The 21,413-nt window shown below is 43.8% G+C and overlaps 6 protein-coding genes across 8 annotated transcripts; 4 read left to right on the top strand and 2 right to left on the bottom strand.

The window, feature by feature from the left end:
• The first annotated feature begins 243 nt into the window (after window positions 1-243).
• orc2 (origin recognition complex, subunit 2) lies at window positions 244-7,523 on the top strand. 2 transcript variants are annotated; one of them, XM_056596617.1, is made up of 17 exons: window positions 244-361; window positions 674-748; window positions 846-1,004; window positions 1,220-1,306; window positions 1,482-1,571; window positions 1,662-1,693; window positions 1,783-1,840; window positions 2,175-2,380; window positions 3,506-3,604; window positions 3,709-3,818; window positions 4,330-4,462; window positions 4,751-4,847; window positions 5,205-5,351; window positions 5,583-5,754; window positions 6,142-6,203; window positions 6,722-6,840; window positions 7,143-7,523. In XM_056596617.1, exons 2-17 carry the CDS (start codon window positions 679-681, stop codon window positions 7,224-7,226), a joined length of 1,725 nt encoding a protein of 574 aa, XP_056452592.1. In that variant the 5' UTR covers window positions 244-361; window positions 674-678; the 3' UTR covers window positions 7,227-7,523. The 2 variants fall into 2 exon arrangements, with proteins under 2 accessions (XP_056452592.1, XP_056452591.1); XM_056596616.1 differs by having other exon boundaries at window positions 250-361; window positions 1,217-1,306.
• cfap410 (cilia and flagella associated protein 410) lies at window positions 7,522-9,793 on the bottom strand. Its single transcript, XM_056596620.1, has 7 exons — window positions 9,524-9,793; window positions 9,397-9,415; window positions 9,208-9,254; window positions 8,868-9,097; window positions 8,305-8,455; window positions 8,061-8,160; window positions 7,522-7,921 (listed from the first exon to the last, which is right to left on the bottom strand). Exons 1-7 carry the CDS (start codon window positions 9,598-9,600, stop codon window positions 7,757-7,759), a joined length of 789 nt encoding a protein of 262 aa, XP_056452595.1. The 5' UTR covers window positions 9,601-9,793; the 3' UTR covers window positions 7,522-7,756.
• A 174-nt stretch (window positions 9,794-9,967) lies between these two features.
• On the top strand, window positions 9,968-11,903 carry rpl37a (ribosomal protein L37a). Its single transcript, XM_056596621.1, has 4 exons — window positions 9,968-10,076; window positions 10,531-10,659; window positions 10,780-10,862; window positions 11,744-11,903. The coding sequence occupies exons 1-4, from the start codon at window positions 10,074-10,076 to the stop codon at window positions 11,805-11,807; spliced, it is 279 nt and encodes a 92-aa protein (XP_056452596.1). The 5' UTR covers window positions 9,968-10,073; the 3' UTR covers window positions 11,808-11,903.
• A 93-nt stretch (window positions 11,904-11,996) lies between these two features.
• pecr (peroxisomal trans-2-enoyl-CoA reductase) lies at window positions 11,997-15,805 on the top strand. 2 transcript variants are annotated; one of them, XR_008896304.1, is made up of 9 exons: window positions 11,997-12,995; window positions 13,269-13,402; window positions 13,491-13,656; window positions 13,792-13,873; window positions 13,973-14,069; window positions 14,775-14,885; window positions 15,132-15,243; window positions 15,385-15,541; window positions 15,666-15,805. XR_008896304.1 is itself a non-coding variant. In XM_056596618.1 (8 exons), the coding sequence occupies exons 1-8, from the start codon at window positions 12,887-12,889 to the stop codon at window positions 15,468-15,470; spliced, it is 897 nt and encodes a 298-aa protein (XP_056452593.1). In that variant the 5' UTR covers window positions 11,997-12,886; the 3' UTR covers window positions 15,471-15,804. The 2 variants fall into 2 exon arrangements, 1 of the variants encoding a protein (XP_056452593.1); XM_056596618.1 differs by having other exon boundaries at window positions 15,385-15,804.
• Window positions 15,806-15,977: 172 nt separating this feature from the next.
• Window positions 15,978-16,999, top strand: ndufb3 (NADH:ubiquinone oxidoreductase subunit B3). Its single transcript, XM_056597160.1, has 3 exons — window positions 15,978-16,082; window positions 16,521-16,649; window positions 16,745-16,999. The coding sequence occupies exons 2-3, from the start codon at window positions 16,522-16,524 to the stop codon at window positions 16,893-16,895; spliced, it is 279 nt and encodes a 92-aa protein (XP_056453135.1). The 5' UTR covers window positions 15,978-16,082; window position 16,521; the 3' UTR covers window positions 16,896-16,999.
• LOC130387864 (UDP-glucuronosyltransferase 1A5-like) lies at window positions 16,784-21,088 on the bottom strand. Its single transcript, XM_056597159.1, has 9 exons — window positions 20,414-21,088; window positions 20,212-20,275; window positions 19,910-20,058; window positions 19,550-19,677; window positions 19,369-19,462; window positions 19,121-19,246; window positions 18,628-18,715; window positions 18,235-18,454; window positions 16,784-18,043 (listed from the first exon to the last, which is right to left on the bottom strand). The coding sequence occupies exons 1-9, from the start codon at window positions 20,960-20,962 to the stop codon at window positions 17,773-17,775; spliced, it is 1,689 nt and encodes a 562-aa protein (XP_056453134.1). The 5' UTR covers window positions 20,963-21,088; the 3' UTR covers window positions 16,784-17,772.
• Between the last annotated feature and the right edge of the window lie 325 nt (window positions 21,089-21,413).

Genomic DNA, 21,413 nt, shown 5'->3' with positions numbered 1-21,413 from the left:
CAAATTCTCCTCAGATTACTACAGTTTTTGTCTGTAATGCATATACCATCCAACATACGGTTATATATTAAACAGCATATTCACATATAAACATGTAATTTCCTTACATTAATCTCAAAAGACAAGAAGGTATCAATCATGCATAAATCCAAAGTTCAACCATACCCTTCTACAATAGATGCATGATGGGAAATTGTGTTTTAGTGATTACGATGTTCCTATTGGCTACATCCCGACCTTTCACTTGTCACATGGTTCTAAAACTTTTGACGATGGCGCGGAATCTGTGAGGCTCACGCATCTGGAAAACTTCCCTTCTGTTAATAGTTGTATTTATTTATTTCACTGGTTATATTATAAGGTAAGACTCTGTGCTGAATTAGTGAAGTATGCCAATGTCCTGAGACAATGTAGCACGTAAAATATCGTGTAATATGTTCGGTATACAACTCGTCATCCTCAATTTGTTCCTCATAATTTGTTACTTTGCTCAGCCATAGTGACAGCTGTCACTAGTGACTATTGTTGGAGAGATGCCTTCAGTAATCAGAAAGAAAAAACTACACAGCAATCTTTAAAGTCTTAAACATAAGGTCTCCATGGTCAGTTCGCGTTAGTCTCTGTAGCTTGATTCCGCTGTTCAGTTCTGATACGAGGCAATGTTTCATTTTAGTCATCATGAGTGTGCTTGAAGTGAAGTTCGTGGGAGATGAGGAGGTCCTGGAACACATCGTTGACATCAAAGAGGGTATGGAGACCATCCAACGACCAACCAAACGTACCAGTTGGACTCCTAATGATCTGATGGATCTCTTCATTCCACTGTGGATTGTTGTTGTTTTCAGCCGGACGTGCTACCGATGCACCAGTCCAGAAGATGGTGACGTTTAAGAAATCAGCAGGCAGACGGGCCAGAGTGGATGAGGATGGTGACGACAGTGAAGAAGATGAGGTCCTGAACGAGCAGAAATATGTCCAGGCGCTCGGAACAGAGAGTGCAATAGGTGTGTGTGTGGGTGGGTTTGTGGGTGGAAGAGCTGTTATTGACATTGTGGTTTAGAACGGTGCGGAAACGTTTAAATCTATAGACCTATCCCCCGCTATAGCTGCATTTTAACCCTGCATAGCGTAAGTCCATTGTGAATAACCATAGTTCACCCAAGCACACATCAGTGGGTCATCCAAACTGAATTCTGAGCCATTTGTTCTGACCCAGCAGACAACGAGGAGCCGGGGTCTGTAGTGGCCGGGGCCGCCGTCTTCAGCTTCCAGAAGTACAAGCGCTCCCAGGGCCTGGCCGAACGAGGTGAGCCACACCACCGGCACCTCATATTCACCAACTGACATTCACCTGTCAGCTGCTCAGTGTGTGTGTGTGTGTGTGTGTGTGTGTGTGTGTGTGTGTGTGTGTGTGTGTGTGTGTGTGTGTGTGTGTGTGTGTGTGTGTGTGTGTGTGTGTGTGTGTGTGTGTGTGTGATTAGCGAGTGAATTGGCGCGCACCCCGGGGAAGAGTGTGACCTTCAGTGGGCCTTCCGACACCGAGCCATCGACCCCTGTACGCTCAGGACGCAGTGAGTGTGGCACCGATACACTTACATCTTCTTAGGTATCAGCCATATTAGACGTGTGTCCTTTTTATACTTTTTATTTTTTCCTTTCAGGTTCAAAGATTGAGAACGGGACCCCCCAGAAGGTAAGGGCGTCATACTCCCATGCCCCTGCTTCATCAGCTGGGGAGCGGTGTCCTCTTCTCTGTTTAACTCCTCCTCTTTGCTCTGGCAGGGCAGGAAGGTGAAGTTTGTCTCCACCACCCCCCACAGGCTCCGGAAAAGACTAACGGGTGAGTTGCATGTTGCCGTTACAATGGCAAACAGAGGAACCTACACATGATCCACGTTCTATCATATGACTGCCAGCCAATAGCTTCTGTGTTCGATTCCCAGTGTCTGCAGTCTGTGGGCCCCTAGAGCTACCGGCCTAGCCCCTACCTGCCCATACACCTGGAATTGAAATCACTTTATGGTCCCATCACATTGGACAATTGTAAATTGTCTTTATTCATTCATACTTTCTCAGATGAGTCAAATATGTTTTTGACACTTTGTTACACACATGTGAAGTCCGTACTTTGCTTTCGACTTGTCGTCTTCACCAAACCAATCGTTCCTCCCCAGCGCCCAGCATGCGGTCGGACAGCGACAGCGAGCTGTCTCCCTCTGACAGCGAGGAGGGAGAGGGGGAGAAGAGTGAGGAGGAGGAGAAGGAGAAGGAGACGGTCAAGCAGACCCTCCGCACGCCCAGCAAGGCCAAGCAGTCGGCCGCCCTCTACAAGACCCCCGCCAAGAAGACCCGGACCCTTCCGGAAGCCTCCACAGACCAGGTGGGGCCTCCCGGACCACCCCTGTTCACGTCAATGGTCATAGTGTCTTTATTTATGTTTTATATTATATTTATAGTTATTACATTTATTTATCTAATTTATAGAAAAACCAAGGGTTAAAAAGTTCTTGACAAGATTCAACGGGCCACTACTGTTGAGTGGAATATCACTTCCTGGACTTTATACTATAAAAGGCTTTTAGTTGGAATTGAAAGGTGTAAGCTTTAATTTCATCAGTACTAGCTTCCTCACAGTTACTTTACTTTGACATAGACAATATTGTTGCAGATTAGCAGTTCGGATTAAGGATAGTTAAAAGGACATTTTTAAATTCATATATATATATTTTTTTAAAGGTTTGTACAGTTTAAGGCTCGGTAACAGTTGAATTCTGGACTGGCCGTCTTTAATAGACATTTGAAAGAATCCCCACAAGAGTTGTACTTAGCCTGTTCCTACCAGAATCTCGTACTTCATTTCATTTTCACAGAGAGTCTGGACCTACTCAATTGACTAACGTTAACTCACTCTAAGGCGGGGGTCTGTTGAAGTTTAAAACTATTGGATCTGCCCAGTGCCACTCTGGATCTGCAATAACCAATCGCTAACGTTTGGCCAGGAATCACGTTGCGCTCAGGCTGTAAACAAACTAAACACCGTGCGTGAAGATGTCCGTCAACGAGAGCTGACTTGAACGTCATTGTTCTCAGCCGCTCCCTCTGTTCGCTGATTGGATGCACAAAAATTGGACGGAGAAAACCCACTAACATACCGCAGACCCAGACGTAGTACTGCAGGGAAAGGAAAATTAGTACTTTTAGTACTTGGCCTAAAAAAAAAAATATGCATAGATGCTCTTAGCCCAGTCTAGTAGGAGAATTAATGTGGTCTGGTTCCCCCCAGCCCAGACTAGTAGGAGTATTAATGTGGTCTGGTTCCCCTCTCAGCCCAGTCTGATAGAGTATTAATGTGGTCTGGTTCCCCTCTCAGCCCAGTCTGATGGAGTATTAATGTGGTCTGGTTCCCCTCTCAGCCCAGTCTGATGGAGGAGTATTAATGTGGTCTGGTTCCCCTCTCAGCCCAGTCTGATCGAGGAGTATTAATGTGGTCTGGTTCCCCTCTCAGCCCAGTCTGATCGAGGAGTATTTCGAAGCGCACAGCAGCACCAAGGTCGTCACATCAGACCGGACCCTCCAGCGCCTGCAGACCCCCAAACTCGACCGGGTCGGTAGATTCCACCTCAACTCTCACACTTTTCTTCTCTTCTTTAAAAATAACATCTTCCATCCCTCTGGTATCCTTGGAGTGACATGCTGTGGTATCTGCAGGAGACTCTGTTTCGCCTGCTGGGGGACACTCCCTCCTGTTATGCCTCAGAGATCCAAGAGATCCACAGCAAACACCAGAAGCACTTCAGCAAGTGGATGCTGCAGCTACAGTGAGTGGGGGGGGGCCACTGAACCAGCCGGGTCTTTAGTATATCTGACATTAGGATGGGGTGTGATGACATTCAGGGTGCTTCTCCCCAAGTTAAACAGGATATTAGGGGGTGGGGCTTAATGTGGGGCGGGATCTGTGCACCTGATCCTTGATGATGTTGATGGTCGGCATCAAGGGGAATATTGTAAAGGCTGATTATGTGAATCGATAGTAATCAATGATATTCAAATGTTCACATCAAACCACCTCCTCTGACTTTTAGAGAATCACAAAAACATACCTTTAGCTCCGCACTTATTTGTGGAAGGAACTCCAAAAAAGTTTTTTATTTTGACAGAAAATGTTTGCCGGGGCTCATTCAAAACAAGTCCGATAAAAGTGGTCTAATCAGACCGGACCCTCCAGCGCCTGCAGCCCCCCAAACTAAATGAACTTCCCCCTCACGTATGCTCTGCATGCAACGTGCTTCGTGTTGTGTGTGACACCGGTGCGTGTCTGACCGGGCGTAGGCTGGGCTTCAGTGTGGTGGTCTACGGTCTGGGCAGCAAGAAGGCGCTGTTGGAGGACTTCCGTCTGTCCCAACTGTCCCAAGAGCTTCACCTGGTGGTCAACGGATTCTTCCCCTCCATCACGCTCAAATCCGTGAGTGGGAATGCTCGGAAAATACAAATTTTAGCAATACGTCCTCAACTTTTATGATCAATAACATTGTATAAGAGGATCAAGCTTAACTTGTGTACCCACATGCAGCTGAATATGATGCAAATACTTACATTCCAAAAACTTTTAAATGATGCACTGTAAACAAAGGTAATGTTCCCCAGTATAGGCTAGACAAGACACTTGTCTATCCGCTACCACTACACATTTCCTGCACCCGTCCTGATCCAAATATCGTTTCATTTTCCTACTACAATACGCTCTCTGCAGATCTTGAATGCTGTGACATCAGAGGCCCTCGACCACCAGGGAACGTTCCGGAATCCCTCGGATCAAATCGATTACATCAGCCAGACCCTGAAAGACAGTAGGTACCGACGCAGTGGAGATGGCTGTTTTTTTCATTGTGCATTTACTGAATATTCCCACAGTTTAACAACCTGTGTTTGGGTGGATCTCATCTATGCAGACGTGTGTTTTAATGTGGGAGTCGGCAGCTAAGTATTTTGGTTTGCAAATAGGGATAGGGATGAGCCTTATCCGATATTTTCTTTTATCTGGTTCGGAATTGGCCAAAATTATTTTGTAATCTGAAAATGTTAATATATTGTAATCCCATATGATTCACTGCCTAACCTCCCTGGGTATTTCTGAGATATCTCTTTAAGCGCTGAAGGATCCTGCATCTGAAGCCTTGGTATTGCGTCATCTTGTATGTCCGCAGGCCCTGATCTCCACATATACCTGCTGATCCACAACATCGACGGCTCCATGCTCCGAGGAGAAAAGACCCAGAGTGCTTTGGGGCACCTGGCGTCCCTTCCCAACATGCACCTGGTGGCGTCCATTGACCACATCAACGCCCCACTGGGTGTGTGGAGCGTGTGTGTTTGTGTGTGTGCGTTTGTGTTTGTTAGTGTGTGTGGGTTCCACTTCAACTACTTTTTATTCCGAAGATCAGTCTCCTTCAATGTATTGTTTTATACAAATTCAAAATTCAATATAATATAAATTGTATTCATAATTATTTTACTTTTTCATCAAAACTTGATGGATATAATATAAGTTGTATTCCACCTCCTTCCTCTATGTGTTGCTCCAGTGTGGGACCAGTGCAAGCAGAGCCAGTTCAACTGGCTGTGGTGGGAGTGTGTGACGTACCAGCGGTACGTGGAGGAGACGTCGTACGAGAACTCCCTGCTAGTGCAGCAGACGGGCGCCCTGGCCCTCTCCTCTCTCACGCACGTCCTGCGCAGCTTGACCTCCAACGCCAGGTGAGCCCCAGCCCACAAGGGCCCATCATGTGATCATGTTCAACCTGCACCATGTCACTTGTTCCTGCTGTAGCTATTGACTCCATAATATCTGAAGAAGAATGTGTCTCAAGAATAAAATGGGCCAATGCATTCGCCAATCCCCCACCATGGGAGCGTCTCAGACAACAGTCTGGAAAGTATATAGCTGTGACTGTAGTTACAACTCAAGCCACTAGGATGCTACTGGTAGACCTTGCATAGTGCAGGTTTATCGTTCTCATGTGACTGGACTGAGGGCCCTATGTGCTATGAGGCATATGGAGGACAGGTAACATGTGACTGTTAATAGTAGAGGTGCAGATGGTGGTGTTGTTGTTAAATTTGATTGCCATCTTTTCTTTACAGGGGGATTTTCAAACTTCTGGTGGAATTTCAGTTGGAGAACAGAGACAACCCCTCATATATCGGTAAGCACACAGTGTAACATGCAGAGCTTTTCATTGTCGGTGTTTCCTTTAAAATATTGAATACAACGGTATCAGAGGTTTTCCGAAACCATATACCGTTTAGATTTTCACCTGGGTTCTTCCAGTGAAATGATAAATATACAACCTGTTGCTCTTTTTTTAGATATTATTTTTCTTATATTACCCTTATTAAATTTGTGAACGACATCCGTCTTAACACAGACTCTGGCATAACCTCAATACTAATGCTACTAGACCTCAGTGGAGTCGAGTTGGAGTCTAATATTTTATTTTATTGTCTGACAATGTTTATATGTGAAGCACTTTGAGTCTGCCTTGTGTATGAAAAGTGCAATATAAATAAAGTTGTCTTGCCTTGTATATGGATTCGGAAAACCTCTGATACCGTTGTATTCAACATTTTTCTCTGCATCAATGTACGAAATGAATGTGAAAACACAGTTTCTATCAAACACTGCAGTACATTATATGCCTTTTAATTATTTGATTTCTTTCAGGCTTATCCTTCCAAGATTTCTACCAGCGCTGTCGTGAGGCGTTCCTGGTGAACTCTGACCTCACCCTGAGAACCCAGCTGACTGAGTTCAGAGACCACAAACTGATCCGGACCCGCAAGGTGGGCCTCCAATACCTGGCTTCTTCCTATTGTACCAACGCTTCCTTCTCATTGGCTGCACACAATGCTGTATTCTTGCCCCTCACTGTAGTATTATTAACACAGAATGTTGAATTATTGTTCCTCCCTGCACTATTTGTGCTTGACTGCAAAATTGTTCCTCACTGCAGTATTGTAACTGACTTCATTATTATTGTTCCTCACTGCAATATTTGTCCTTGACTACAGTGTTGTCACTGAATACAGTATTATTATTCCTCTCTTCAGTTTTTGTCAATGACGGCCCTTATTTTCTGGTTCAGGGTGCTGATGGAGTTGAATACCTGAATGTTCCCGTGGATACCAGCACCTTGTTGGACTTCCTTGAGAAAGAGGAGGGTGACTGATGACCTCATCTTGTCCCTTGCTTCATATTAGAAAAAACGTTGCCTGTATACACTGCCTGTTACAAATCAGTGACGCGCACATTGTGAGTGTCCGCACAGATCTATGATGGATTGTTATTAGTGGCTAATGGAATCATCCGTTAAAAATGTACCCTTTGAAACGGTGGAAATGTTTATATTTATTCAAAACTCTTGTAGCACTGTAATCCACATTGTTTTACTGTTTGTTAAAGAAAAAAAAACATGGTCTGATAAAGCATTTGTATGTAAAACACGATCACTGAGTCTTTCTGCATTCAGTGTTTCCTCTTTATTTTACACAAATAGATACATTGTCTTATTTACATTTAGAAAAAGAAAAAGTACATTATTTTATGTTGAAGGCAGGCATGCTGCGATTAGGAAATGCAAGCAAGGTAAACGGTCACCATTCCTTCTCCACATCTTCCACGACATTGGACAAAAAAAATAACCTGCATCATAGAGTAACATGCATCCATTACGCAACCGTTAGTATGAAAGGATTGGTATCAGTGTTGCATGTCTGTAGTTTTCTCAGTCTTCATGGCGTCTTTAAGGGTCTCTGTACCGACCGTGTACATTTGGAGTCGGTTCAGGGCGACTGTGTGGACGATCTGCAGTTCCTCCTCGTCCAGATCCTTCATCAGCAGAAGCACCGCTTCCAGAGTATGCGTCTGGAAGGGTTTTTAGTCAAAGATTTTTATTCAAATGTTTTTAGGTCATTTGATTGTAGTAATGATTTGGTGAGGAACCATGCAGTTCCCATTGCAAACATTCCATTCCAAAACCTTTCTGGATTAAACCGGTCCTTACCTTTTTAAAAGGCAGTTTGGCTTCTTTAGTCACCGGAGAGGAAAGAGACTCAAACTTGTCCCTGGCAAGAAGCTTCATTCCCAGTTGTTCCCTGATTTTACTAAAAGATAGGGGGAAACAAGTTTGTTGTTAATGTCAAATTAGAAAAGCAAAGTAGTTTTTTACAGTATCCTTAGCCAAACATGGGTTATCCCATCTGAAATGCTCCTTCCCGGCACTTCAATGTGAATAATTTCTTTCTTACTTGGTTTCCTCCATGTTGTAATTGAGGGGGTCATTCTCGGTGTCCACGTCTGCCATCCCATTGGTTGACAACTGGTCCTGTACCGTGGTTGGGGGTGTGGTAATGTCTTCCCCATGGGTGAGAGCCAATGAAACTTCCTCCTCTGTGACCACTGCATGAGACACGCCGCCAAGGACACAGTATGGTAATATACTATATCATTTCACACTAATATACAACCCCTGGATGGGAAACGTCCCCCTGCAAAGCTGTTCATTGTGACAAGACATGAGCTCTGTTGTGTCCCTAAGAAACAATTAAAAAATTTCGGACATTGTTTGATTTAGCGAAAGTAGTGACATTACAACTGGAAGAGGTCCATGAAGTTCAGAAGGAACCAATCAATCCCCCATCATCCCCTTCGATTACCAGGGTTCCACTTTCCCTGTCAATCAAACACTGTTGTCGTTGGTGAAAGCGGCTTCAAAGGCACATTATAAGGCTGCATCCCATTTCTACCCCTTACCCCACCCCCTTGTTTTGAAGGGGTAAGGGGTAGAAATGGGATTTGGCCTAAATCTCACCCTGGTTGTCTAGCTTCTGCAGGCGGGGCAGGCAGCGGAGCACGGTGAGTCTGTATCTGCTAGCCTCTGGTCCACAACAGGGATTCTCAGCCAGCCACAGCACCCTCAGGCGGGCCAGGGAGCGGAGGTGACAGAGCTCGGAGAGGGACTGGATGGAGTTTCTCCTCAGGTAGAGCTCACACAGAGAGTGGCATCCCGCGAGAGGGGAGAGCGACGAGATGCTGTTGACACTACAGAGAGGGGAGAGCCTGAGGTCATCAAACCCTTAGAAAGTGTGTGTGTGTGTGTGTGTGTGTGTGTGTGTGTGTGTGTGTCACAATATTGATTGAAGTCAACTAACCTGAGAGTCAGCACATCAATATTGGGAATTTGGGAAAATATAGAAATCTGACAGAAGAGCAACAAAGAGTATTTAAGTATGCATTGCAGAGCATTAAAATATATAAAAAAAGTAAATCGGGTCTTTTGGATTCGAACCATGCAGAATAATACAAGGCGAATAAAGCAAAACAAACTGCTGGCTACTCACATCTGATAGACTGCATCCCCTGTGAAGAAAATATTTCGGACAGTTTATATCAATCTACCCAAGCAAATACATTAGAAGTATTGCAGCAGAGTAAGAGAGAGGCATACGTTGTAAAATATTAGTTTACCAGCAGTTAAGTTTCCTCACGCTGTCCAAGTCAGAGGCCTTAGCCTTAGCAAGAACCAGTTTTCTTGTAAGCTTCATACTGTATCATGGAGATACTTTGCCTGCCGATAAGATTATCAATGTAGTATATTTTTACCTGTATGTTTTAAAAAGAGTACTTTACTCTGCATTATGTAACGATATAGGTTTTTCGCACTGCACCAACTGCACTGCACTGCTATCTAGTAGCAAGGATGTTGTCGTCCATAAAATGACAGTGCGCAGGTGCGTGTCTAGGGCTGAAGCGTCCTTGGTTACCGGAGGAGACCACAAGCCAAATCAACTATGGCTTTCTGCTCGCTTGCAATTATGTTATTTTGCTAAATCAAACATTGACTTGACAGTAGCAACGCGGTTGTTTTGATGTTGTCCATAGTTCGATGAGACCTCGAAATCCCTAATTTACTATGGCCAAGTGAAACTCCATCTCCCACAATGCAGTGTTTTCACCGGGGTAAATTGCGCCTGCGTGGTTGGCAATCCCTCTTTGGACCTCCGTCTCCGCTGATACAATGGTGAGCCCTGAAAGTCCCTTCACAATCTATGTGAATCTGACAAATTGTGATCTTTAAAGGAAATTCACACATATTCTAAGGCCTCATATATTCATTTTGAACTACCCCCGAGTGCAATTTGTGTTGATTTGAACTGTGGCGCTGAGAAAATCTAAGTTAATTCCCACTCATAGCTAGCAATGGCTTCCTACAGCACAGCTAGCCAGGCCCAAGCCATCTGAGTCTATAACGTTAGCGTGTTGTCGGCTGAGTTTAACTACTTTCCTAACTATATAAGGGAATGTGACCATGTAGCGGACTACTTTGTATGGGTAACTTGTGTCACATGCTGTTATCGTTAGTTAGTGACAATTTGGCGTGCTTGCATAGCGACTTGCCGGTAGCAGGCGCATGTATCGCTAGCAAGTAACAAGTAAATGGTATCCTAACATGTGTTTTCCCATATCTTGTTCAGGCCAAGCGCACCAAGAAGGTGGGGATCGTTGGTAAATACGGCACGCGTTATGGCGCGTCGCTGAGGAAGATGGTCAAGAAGATCGAGATCAGCCAGCACGCTAAATATACCTGCTCCTTCTGCGGCAAGGTGTGTTCAGTAAAGGAACTTGCAAATTATGATTAACGCTCCTTGAAGCATGTAATGCGTTTCATGCGAACATCAATGTCATACAGTAGTACTGTAAGAGGGTCTGCTGTCTGTTTGCAGACCAAGATGAAGAGGAGGGCAGTCGGTATCTGGCATTGCGGATCCTGCATGAAGACCGTGGCTGGAGGAGCCTGGACATACAAGTAGGTCTTCGCTATCATCTCATCAAATAGCTTTTGCAGCATGTCCATTATACTATTGGATTTGGTGTTCTGGTTACCAGTCAAGTACTGTCAATCTTCAAAACTTCATTGCACTGATGTGGAAACCCATAATTTGATATGGCTTCAACTTGTGAAATGATTTGATTTGGTAAAAGATTTAAAGTTGACTTGGCAGCTAGGTACTTGGATTGCTATTGAATGTGTAGTTTGGTTCTGGTTTATACATGATGGATAAGGGATGTGATGTACATATTTCTGTTATGGAGAAACACTATATTGTTGTAGTATGAAGGAATATAATAGTCAAAGCTGCAGATATGGGCATCCAACAATGGTCAATACTGTCCAGAATGTTCTCAAAAAGCCATAGGCTTCAGTAGATGCAGTCAACCGTTCTGATGAATGTTCATGTGACATTGTAACTATTCTAACTAATTAGCAAGTCATTAATATGTTCAAGTCTGTTCTGACAGTTGAATGGTTCTGGACTTGTATTACTGTAAGCGCTCCTAGCGGTGATGCCTGTTCATTTATGTTTGGTGTTCTGGTTGGTGGGATAGGTTAAGTTAAGATGCAGCATCAGGAGATGTTTATATTGTTGCCCCTCAACCATAGCCTCTTGGTAAATTGGTGTCCTGAGAGTAGTCCAGAAGCAACTACATTCTGTTGGATCGGTCTTGACATAGTGGACTGGAATCCAACTCTTAAGAGGAATTCAGTGGATGGGTATTCTTTTGGTTTCATTTTTTTATACTTGAGAAACTTTGTAGTTCAGAGAAGTTACAAAGTGCTGGACTATTTCTAGAGGGATGTCTGAAATGCTGGCTATTCACTAATCACATTTTTGTTTTCTTCCTTAGCACGACTTCTGCCGTTACGGTAAAGTCGGCCATCAGGAGACTGAAGGAGTTGAAGGACCAGTAAACCAGTGAACTTCACTGGTGGATTGGGGACTTTTGTATGGTGTGTCCGTCCTGGATAATGCTACAACATCCCAAAATAAAGCAGTCTGGTGCGGAATCTTGTGTTTCTGTGATTATTGTTAATCGCTCTCAGTCTGCAATGCAGTGTTGTCAGGGTCTAATGCACCTGGGTGTAACGTAAATGTCTCAATTGTTGGGTTAAAAAGGCTGTCCTACCTACCCTTCCGGCACAGAATTATGTATTCATCTTACTGATGAGAAATAGAAGAAGTTTGTCAGGAAAATGTGTTTATTTGATGCCAGTCCACTGGTTCTAAATTTCATCGTCTACACCGCTTCATGGACTACTGGAATAGCACCACGACTGGAAAGCTGCACCTGGCATTTGGGGAGTTTAAAGGAGAATCCAACCTCACCCCTTGTTGACAGGGTTGAATTAAATGACTCAGAGCGTGATATGCATGCACTGAAAAGGATGTGCTGCAGGCCTGTACCTCTGCCTATTACATTTGTATTACGGGTGTATGCGGGGGGCTGGTAGATCTGACCCCAATCTGAAATCCTTTTTTAAGGGAAGTGTCACGTCTCCGGCTGAACATCAAGAGAGAAATGGAATTTGAACTCTTCAGATCGGAATGGTTTCATAACCTGTCAAGTATACTGAAGTCGGCCAACTCGTTAACAATAGTTGTCTTTTTTTTTTTCCAACAAACTTCTTACCTGCAATTCGATTTTGCCTCTGACAACGTAATTGCACTCGAACCTAACCATTCCTGGAAGTATGAATTCAGATGTTCTTTATTTTCTTCACTTGAATTTTAATTGCGTTTCATAATGCTAGGAGTTTGGGCTGTTGTAGGAATACCATGCCTTTTGAGACGATTCCGTGATTAAAAGGCACTTAAATGTAGTCGACATAATGTGGAGGAAGTAATATACTTGAACTGTACACCGGTGTAAAAGTAAAATTATTTGGAGGGTATTCTTTATTTTGAACATTCAGCTTCCAGCCAATAGTGGGCGTACCTAGTCCTGTTAAACCTTGAACCGACGCTACTCCACTTCAGTAGTAACGCAAACATGGCGTCAAGTGTCTTCAGGACCGGGCTGTTTAACAATAAAGTTGCGATCGTTACAGGCGGAGGGACCGGCATCGGTAAAGCAATCACAGCGGAACTTCTCCAGCTTGGTAAGCACAGCGGTGACGTAATACATGGCTTTGAGTTTAATTTACGGACAACAGATGGAATGGAGAATCCACAGGACTGCAAGTTGATTCTAGTGAACTTTGCCCTAGATAGGTAGCGATTGGCTACGGACGCAGATGTCAGTTTAGCGTGCATAATCAAAACATTTAGAAAACCCATTCAATAAAACTCGGATGTTCAAGTGGTGACTACGATAACGTGTGTGTGTGTGTGTGTGTGTGTGTGTGTGTGTGTGTGTGTGTGTGTGTGTTTAGGCTGTAATGTGGTCATCTCTAGTAGAAAATTGGAGCGGTTGGAGGCAGCAGCAGAAGAACTGAAGAAAAGCATCCCGACACAGAGTCCTGCTTCGGTCACTGCCGTACCATGCAACATCCGCAACGAGGATGAGGTAGAGACCGCTACGCACCAAAACATGCAGATACAAATACCGGGAACAACGTTTCTGTTTACATGTTTATTTTTGTTGTCTCTGGTAGGTAAAGTCTCTGGTGTCGGCTGTACTGAAGCAGCATGGAAGGATAGACTATCTTGTTAACAACGGAGGAGGGCAGTTTAGCAGCCCTGTAGAGACCATGTCCGCCAAGGGATGGAAGGCCGTTATAGACACCAACCTGACCGGGACCTTCCATTGCTGTAAAGAAGGTGAGGGAGAGACAGACAAAGTGTGATAGTATTGTAAAGCTAGGGTGTCTTCAAACTCAATTCATACTTGTACCATTAGGTTTGTCGTGTATGCATTTGTTTGGGGGCAATAATGCTGTCGTATTATCTCCACAGTTTACATGGCCTGGATGAAAGACAATGGAGGGGTCATCGTCAACATCATCGCTGACATGTGGAAGGGCTTCCCTGGAATGGCGTAAGCACTCCGGTTAGTCAATGCCGCAACAACCCCCAGGCAACTGGCTCAGCTGCCTCTCTCAGGTCCTCATCTTGTGTCCTTCTCCTGGTTGGTCAGTCACACAGGGGCGGCGCGGGCGGCGGTGGACAACCTCACGAAGAGCCTGGCCATTGAGTGGGCGCACTCTGGGGTCAGGGTGAACGCTGTGGCGCCTGTACGTATTGTGGGCATGTATACTGATTTGGTTGTTTAGCTCTGGACATAAGAGTGGCACGAGTGACTTAAAAGGTGCTGTAGGTACGATTTAAAGAGCTATCATTTGAGTGCACATTGTGAGTAATGGACTGACACTGGTCAGCTATTGCTGAATGAGATGCTCGGTGAAGGTACGAGCATCCGCTTCGTATGAGCATTAGCTCATACTGTTGACACGTATGAGCCAATTTGGGCTTTCGACTGCTCCCGGCACTTTTCTGACGAGTCAGGGCAAGTCTCTCTGATCGGTAAGGCAACACTTTTCAACAGCGGAGAAACCTAGAGAGAGAGGGGACTTTCTTTTGTGGTTTCGTTTCGATATCGAGCTCCCTTCCGCTCTTTTGTACTCTGTCTTTTCAACTCTAGTATCGTACCTACCTCACCTTTTACAATTCAGGCACGTCTTTATAGAGCCCCAATCATGCATAACCTTTCCGCTGGAAAAGGCACACCCCAACCACTACACTATTCTGCCCCATGCTGTCCTGACACCCCGGCGTGCATAGGTGTGTGACATAGGGATGGATGGAAAACACTCACACTCCAAGCAACCGTGTTATAATGCAACGCATAGTTTAGCTATTGTGGAATTTCTCTACTGGACCTGCTTTTGAGTGATCTGTCAATCATGTCATGTCACTGTCTGTTATATTTTGGGATGTAGGGGACCATTTTTTCCAAGACGGCGATGGAGAACTACAAGGACTATGGACCAAGTCTTTTTAAGATGTCTGTCCCCTTCATCCCTGCAAAGCGGCTCGGAGTACCAGAAGAAGTATGCACTTCTCTATTACATTTAATCACACGTGCACGCACACACTTTGTATTTTGTATCTGTCGTATTGTATTTATTTTCACCAACATCCCATAACAAATTCCTAGTATATGCAAACTTACCTGGGAACAAAACACATTGTGATGGGAAAATATACATACACGTTGTACATGAATTAATAATTGAAATTCTTTGGTTCTTGAGATATAGGTCAGACAGATTCATTGTTGTGTGTTCCCCGTTTAGATCTCCCCGGCCGTGTGCTTCCTTCTCTCCCCCGCCGCCTCCTTCATCTCTGGGGACACTCTGAGAGTGGACGCGGGCCAAAGCCTGTACCGCTCCATGTGGGAGATACCTGGTCTGTACACACCTGAATCTGTTCAGTATCAGCACACATACCACCTGCCTGACAAATAATACCATGTTTGTGTGTCTTTCCATCTATCAACCACAAATTTCCCTCATCTTACGTTTTTTTTTCTTCTCCCCCTCTCTCTAGATCACAGTGCATGGCCCGACGCTCCAGAGGGGGAGAACTGGGAGGCTCTCTGCAACCTGCTAAAGCCTTCTAAAAGCAAACTCTAACTCACTGACCCCTTATTCCATGGGCCCTCATTTGGTGGATAATCACCATATCAGTTGGTGCAGTGCACTGGGTATGCTTGTATGTTTATCTTCCGCAACATACGTCTGGGTGGACACTTCCACTTGTGATGTCCCTAATGGGTACCGATCAACATTGTGGTAAAAGATTTTATTAATAAAACTTGAAATCAGCAGAGCAGAACGGAAGAAGACTAACATGGTGGACCTGAAGGGAGAGATGGCAACTCACATGAACAATTGTAATATATTTAATTTATATGGTTTGTATGTAATTTAGACTATGATCAATGATTACAATTCAATAAAAGTTTGAAAATATGTTGTAAAGCTGCTGTTCTATTTCTTATTTAAAATTTCTTATGTATAGGGACAGTTATAGTGTATTTTGTCTAAACAAATGAGCTTAAGTGGAGTCTTGCCCTTCATAAACATACATAGGCGCACAATTCAGTTTATGCAATTACTTTTTACAACCGCGAAATGAAAAATGTAACTATCTTCTTGCCGTAGTTTTCCCGTAAAGCATAGTCCATGGTCGTACGTTGTCGTAGATATTATTCTCTCCATCAGAGGTCACAACAAATCGTTCAGGTAAACAATGGATTAAAACTCAAGTTTGTATGCCAGGTTTAAACTTATTCTGAGTGCTTTACGCCTATCAATTTATATCCTCTTCATTGTACCATGTTGTGCTAATAACTCGGGCTAATAACTCGGACAGCAAGTCCGCAAACGTTATCATGCTATGGCTCTTAGCATCTATCATCGTCAAATATTTGGGCTTCTCATATTCTTTATCTAATATGCATAGCGCCCATATTCTAGTTCATTCTTAATGTAATGTTAATATGCGTTCTTATTACTGATGCACGGCAAGTGCAATGTTTGCATCCCATCGTAGAGCTTACTCTGTGCTTCCTCAGTTAACGTGGGAAACGTTACAGAGTACTCCACATAAATCTGCTTCAGAACAATTGTATAATGAAGCTGTTATATGTGTGTCTTTGTTTGTGTCTGTGGGGTAAATAGCATGGGAGGTGACCACGGCCATAACAAGATGTCCATGCCGGACTGGCGTCAGTGGAAGACCGACGGGACGCCCCTGGAGTTCACGCAGCAGAGGCTCGCTGCCAGGGGGCTGAAGGATCCCTGGGCACGGTCAGTATGGAGGTCAAAATAAAAACGTGTTTCAACAAAGGCTTGGTTTGCCGAAGCGTTGCTTATAGTTAGTCGCCTTGTTGTCCTCTCCACAGTAACGAGGCATGGAGGTACTCCGGGGGCTTCGCTCGTGCGGTGACCCTGTCGGAAGTTCTGCTGAGAGGATTCAAGTGGGGCTTCGCTGCTTTTACTGTGGCTCTGGCCGTTGAATACGCGCTTTCCCCACCGAAGAAAAGTGACCACTGATCTCTGGTGTCGGATTAGAATGGCTAATGATAATGTTTATTCTCTCTGTAAATTAAAATACCCTTTCTTTGCCCTTTAATGGATACAGGGTGTTATTTTGTGAGCACATATATAGAACTGCACACACACGTTTGTTTGAATGTTGTATTTGAGAGTGTAGAGCAGTAGTTGACAAAGGTTCAATGTAAACAGTTTCTATTACAGTAGTTAGGCAGACTACAATCTCTGCTTTTATCAAAATGTGTTCAGTGAGCTACTTGTTATCAATAGATGAAGAGATTATGACGGGAAGGAACAAACCTAGTCAAAACAGCAGCAATTAAGATATATATCTGACAGATATATATCTTATAGATCTATTTAGTCATCAATACAAACATCGAATTGAGCAGAAAAATGTATAATTAATAATACTATAATTAATATAGTATTTGTAAAGAACAAAACATGTTTTACTACCAATTTATACATGTTGTATACAACTTTTTAACCTTTTTAGGTGCTGAAGTAACATTTAAGGGCTAATATATGGGTGTTATTTATTACAAAAGGCGTGGCCAAAATTCAGCGATTAATATGTGGAAGTGAGTGTATCAATTTCTATTTGACTGGCCTGAGCCAGTTAAGAAAAGACCACTCAACGCAAATATCTGACCAATCAGGGCATCTTCTGCCATAATTAGTTCTGGGGAAGAAACTTGACTGTCAATCAGGTGTGAAATGCAAGACATATTAATGGCGAAGAAACAAAGGGAAGGAAGAGACTTTGCGCTTCTACTCTTTTCTGTTCTCTCTTTACAATTCCTGAATTCGACATACAGCAGGTTTACGTAGTGAAATCTAAAGAAATCCATGTATGTATTTTTTCATCTTCTGATCATTCCTGCTTTTTCTTTCTCATCACTCTTCTAAGGCATAAAGAAATGCATTTAAATGTTACCATGGCGACAAGCATCACTACGGTCACCAGAAATGTAATCACATCCAAGCTGTGATACTGGAACCAGTTGAGGTCATGGGCAGCAGGCCTGAGATGGCGAGCGCCTCTGTGTCTCATCACATATTCTGTCCAGTAGACTGACAGGTCCAAGGGGTTCATAGGACGATCTTTATGGACCGCTGAGAGCTTCTTTAGATTATCCTTGTACCTGAGCAAACACGGCATGGATGGATTAGTCCTACCTGTAGGCTATGTTTTATCAACAAATCAAAACTGTATACGTAGACATACAGTTACTGCTACAAAGAAATTAGACTTTAATTTCACAACCAGAACACATTGGTAATGTTTTTGGCAGTCATGGTTCATAACAATGGCCATCAACCAATGGCTGCTCACCTGGTGTTGTTGATGACCTCATCCAGTCCGTTCAGGAGGTCATCCACAGTGACGGTGGTGATGTCCAGGACCACGCCGGCCCCCCTGCTTGCCATGCGCTGGGCGTTGTCAGGCTGGTCCCCTCCCAGCGGCACCATCACCATGGGAACCGCGTGACACAGGCCCTCATAGACACCGTGAGAGCCACTATGTGTGATGAAAGCGCGGGCCCCAGCGTGCGCTAATAAAAACATATGTATGACATATGAAAAAAAACATTCAGGTGTCAGGCTATTATAGGAAGGCAAACCATTTGATGGACGTATGGGATATTACACAGGTGGTATTTACCCCTCACAATAACCATGGGCATGTGTAAGATGAACATCAGAGCGTTAACCCCAAAATATTTACCTAGCAGGTCATTTTGTGGCACCCACTTCATAATCTTCACGTTTTCTGGGAGATTGTCAGGAACGGGACCAGTGTGCCGCCATATCACCTATTAACCAAAAGTACATGGTTATTTGACTTGGATTGCTGACATAGTGATGCTGTTCTGGACGGGCCGTGTCCCTAGGACTATTGTCCACAACTTTTCCCAATGCTCAAGCTGAGGCTTGATCTCTCAAGCTCAGAGTAGCTGATCTGATCAATCACAACATAGTTATTTGTTATATGTTTGTTATACAAGGCCATTCCATTGTGTGATATGTAAATTTCTGACAAAGTTGAAGGATATCTAAAACATGAAAGGTACACTGGTGTATACCTGATCCCCAAGTCAAATCGATGAAGCCTTTTATTGAGCATTTGAGAATTTAAACAGCATGATCAATTGAGATGGAATTTAAAAATCTAGCGATTTAGCAGGAACACTTTTGGAATGCAGCACTAAGTCTCCTACCTTTTGTGGGATTCTTCTGAAGGCTTCTATAAAGACGGCGGTTATCTCCTCTGGCAGACTTGACACCATGCTGCCAAGGGTGAAAACTACAAAGCCATGTTCTGCAGAAACCCACGGCTCCATTTCCTGCACACAACCAAACACAAGTGCATTAACTCCCTGCAGTGTAACGAATACATCATGTAGTGAAGCCCTTTGTAGCAGTCGTTTTAGACACGATGCACACATCCAGGACCCTAGGGTCTTACCTCCGGCAGGGGGCTCTTCACATCACAATTGATCCCGCCCACCAGCACCACGTTGGGCATCAACGGACGAGGGTACTCCAATGAAAAGTCAATCCTGTACAGAAAAATACCCACTAGTTCACTGCCCACCAGAGAGCACTTTACATAACAAACATAGTACCATCATCTCTGCAGTCATTACCTCTGCAACCAGATATCAGACTCAGAAACGACCTCAGCTATTCCCACATCCTCGCCCAGGAATCGCTGGGCTATAGTGTCAAAGTGCCAGAACAGGAGTCGACACATCAATGGCTCCCACGCACTCAGCTGTCACAAAAGATGAACACAAAAAAGGTAAATACATAGAAAAATATAATGTTGTAATGTCTCCAGTTTATTCATCCATATAAACTTGAAGAAACAAAAAACGGACACAAGAGAAATTCGTGTGTAAATGTTTGTATAAGGCCAAATGCAACCAGTCACAATTTACGGGAAAAGGACGATGCAAGTGATTTGTTTATTTGTCTAAAGAAGAGTGGTCAGATGACAGACTCACCAAAGTGTTAATGACTCTCTGTTTAAAGGTCATTCGATCTGTAAATCCAGTTAACATGCGAGGGACGTAGGACGGAGGTGATGGGCAGGCCATGGACTGCCAGTCCAGCCCGCACGGTATCCCTCTCAGCAAATTGAGGGTGGGGAGTCCTGGTTGTCATTAATCAGCATATTGATGAGATATATCTATACATACATACATACATACATACATACATACATACATACATACATACATACATACATACATACATACATACAAGTAAATAAACCAGATATTTAACCCAACGTTGGTTCTCTCACCCAGTTTTCTCGCTAGAAGAGAGCCAGTAGGCACCATAGGGTCGGTCAAGACAGCATCGAATCGCTGCAAGAAACATAATGGGAGACAATGATGAAGGCAATGAAATCAAAATAAATGTTAATCTTTCATACAGTATTTTCATATTCCATATTTATATTCATATCCAAGCAAAGTCTCTCCCTCTCTCGTTCTCTCACACACCTGTTCCTGTAGCGTTGATATCAAGCTGTCGTTGAACAGCAGGCTTTCTGCAGTCGAGTGAAGGATCTCCGTAAGTTTCTGAATATGTGAAATTCTAACGTTTACCCTCTCCATGAAAGATTGATGGGCGCTGCGAATCACCTCCGTGTTTATTGCCATCAACTCTTCGACATCCTTCTTCCCGTAGGGCACGGGATATGTCACGGTGTCGAAATGCTCCCCCGGACCCATCCGCATCGTGATCTCAGGCATCAATACCGTCACTCGGTGACCACGACGACCCAATTCCTGGGCGATGGCTTTAATGCCAATCCAGTGGCTTCCGTCAAAAGGGACCACCAGCAGGTGACCGGAGAAGTCTGCGGAACTTCTTCCACTCTGAGAAGCGGTGGCAGAATCTCGGCTGATTTGCTCTCCGACTGTGCTAAGAACAGGAACATGCCGAGAATCTTTTGTGTCTCCCTTGGACTCTACGCCGATACTTAACAGCAGGAATATAATCAGTGTTTTATGCATGTTCATGATATTTTTACAACTCAGTCGTATCATTTTTCTATCAGTCTATGTAGTCTTAGGCCTATTTATTAACCGCACTTTACGAATCCCCTTCAACTCACCAAAAAGCGGAATCTGTTTAGTTCAATAGACTGAACTTATCCACAGCTTTACGGTTCTTCCTGAAGTTTATGGGTGGGGTAGCCTACAGATTACAAATTCAGAGTCCTTCCCCTTAAAAAATAACGATTTGATCTGGTAGGCATATTCACACACATACAGAAAGAGGGTGAAATAAACGGATTACTTTAAGAACTCACACCAAGAATATTTATTTCATGTCAATTTATTCACTTTACATTTTACAAATAAATGTGTTTTACCTGATAAAAAACGAGTTGACAGTATGTTTATTATATATATAAAATACATAAACAGTAGTGAAAATGCCCCCAGGCAGACTACTTGGAACAACCCCCATAACTAACCAGCAATTAATGGTGGA

This window comes from Gadus chalcogrammus, chromosome 8, assembly GCF_026213295.1.
Source record: "Gadus chalcogrammus isolate NIFS_2021 chromosome 8, NIFS_Gcha_1.0, whole genome shotgun sequence".
Taxonomy (NCBI): domain Eukaryota; kingdom Metazoa; phylum Chordata; class Actinopteri; order Gadiformes; family Gadidae; genus Gadus; species Gadus chalcogrammus.
Note: the sequence above shows the minus strand (reverse complement) of the source record. Positions and strands in the feature narration are given on the sequence as shown.

Bases quoted from the DNA above. Each gene is read 5' to 3' on its own strand.
- orc2 (XM_056596616.1), top strand. From the start codon at position 679: ATGAGTGTGCTTGAAGTGAAGTTCGTGGGAGATGAGGAGGTCCTGGAA. The intron at 1,005-1,216 runs GTGTGTGTGTGG...GTTCTGACCCAG, and splicing joins CGGAACAGAGAGTGCAATAG to CAGACAACGAGGAGCCGGGG. The intron at 5,352-5,582 runs GTGTGTGGAGCG...GTGTTGCTCCAG, and splicing joins CCACATCAACGCCCCACTGG to TGTGGGACCAGTGCAAGCAG.
- cfap410 (XM_056596620.1), bottom strand. From the start codon at position 9,600: ATGAAGCTTACAAGAAAACTGGTTCTTGCTAAGGCTAAGGCCTCTGAC. The intron at 9,098-9,207 runs GTTAGTTGACTT...CCCTCTCTGTAG, and splicing joins ATTGATGTGCTGACTCTCAG to TGTCAACAGCATCTCGTCGC. The intron at 8,456-8,867 runs GTGAGATTTAGG...TGTCTCATGCAG, and splicing joins GCAGAAGCTAGACAACCAGG to TGGTCACAGAGGAGGAAGTT.
- rpl37a (XM_056596621.1), top strand. The intron at 10,660-10,779 runs GTGTGTTCAGTA...GTCTGTTTGCAG, and splicing joins CCTGCTCCTTCTGCGGCAAG to ACCAAGATGAAGAGGAGGGC. The intron at 10,863-11,743 runs GTAGGTCTTCGC...TTTCTTCCTTAG, and splicing joins GGAGGAGCCTGGACATACAA to CACGACTTCTGCCGTTACGG.
- pecr (XM_056596618.1), top strand. From the start codon at position 12,887: ATGGCGTCAAGTGTCTTCAGGACCGGGCTGTTTAACAATAAAGTTGCG. The intron at 13,657-13,791 runs GTGAGGGAGAGA...TTATCTCCACAG, and splicing joins CTTCCATTGCTGTAAAGAAG to TTTACATGGCCTGGATGAAA. The intron at 13,874-13,972 runs GTAAGCACTCCG...CTGGTTGGTCAG, and splicing joins AAGGGCTTCCCTGGAATGGC to TCACACAGGGGCGGCGCGGG.
- ndufb3 (XM_056597160.1), top strand. From the start codon at position 16,522: ATGGGAGGTGACCACGGCCATAACAAGATGTCCATGCCGGACTGGCGT. The intron at 16,650-16,744 runs GTCAGTATGGAG...TCCTCTCCACAG, and splicing joins CTGAAGGATCCCTGGGCACG to TAACGAGGCATGGAGGTACT.
- LOC130387864 (XM_056597159.1), bottom strand. From the start codon at position 20,962: ATGATACGACTGAGTTGTAAAAATATCATGAACATGCATAAAACACTG. The intron at 20,276-20,413 runs GTGTGTGAGAGA...TGTTTCTTGCAG, and splicing joins TATCAACGCTACAGGAACAG to CGATTCGATGCTGTCTTGAC. The intron at 18,044-18,234 runs GTGAGCAGCCAT...GTGTTTGCTCAG, and splicing joins GAGGTCATCAACAACACCAG to GTACAAGGATAATCTAAAGA.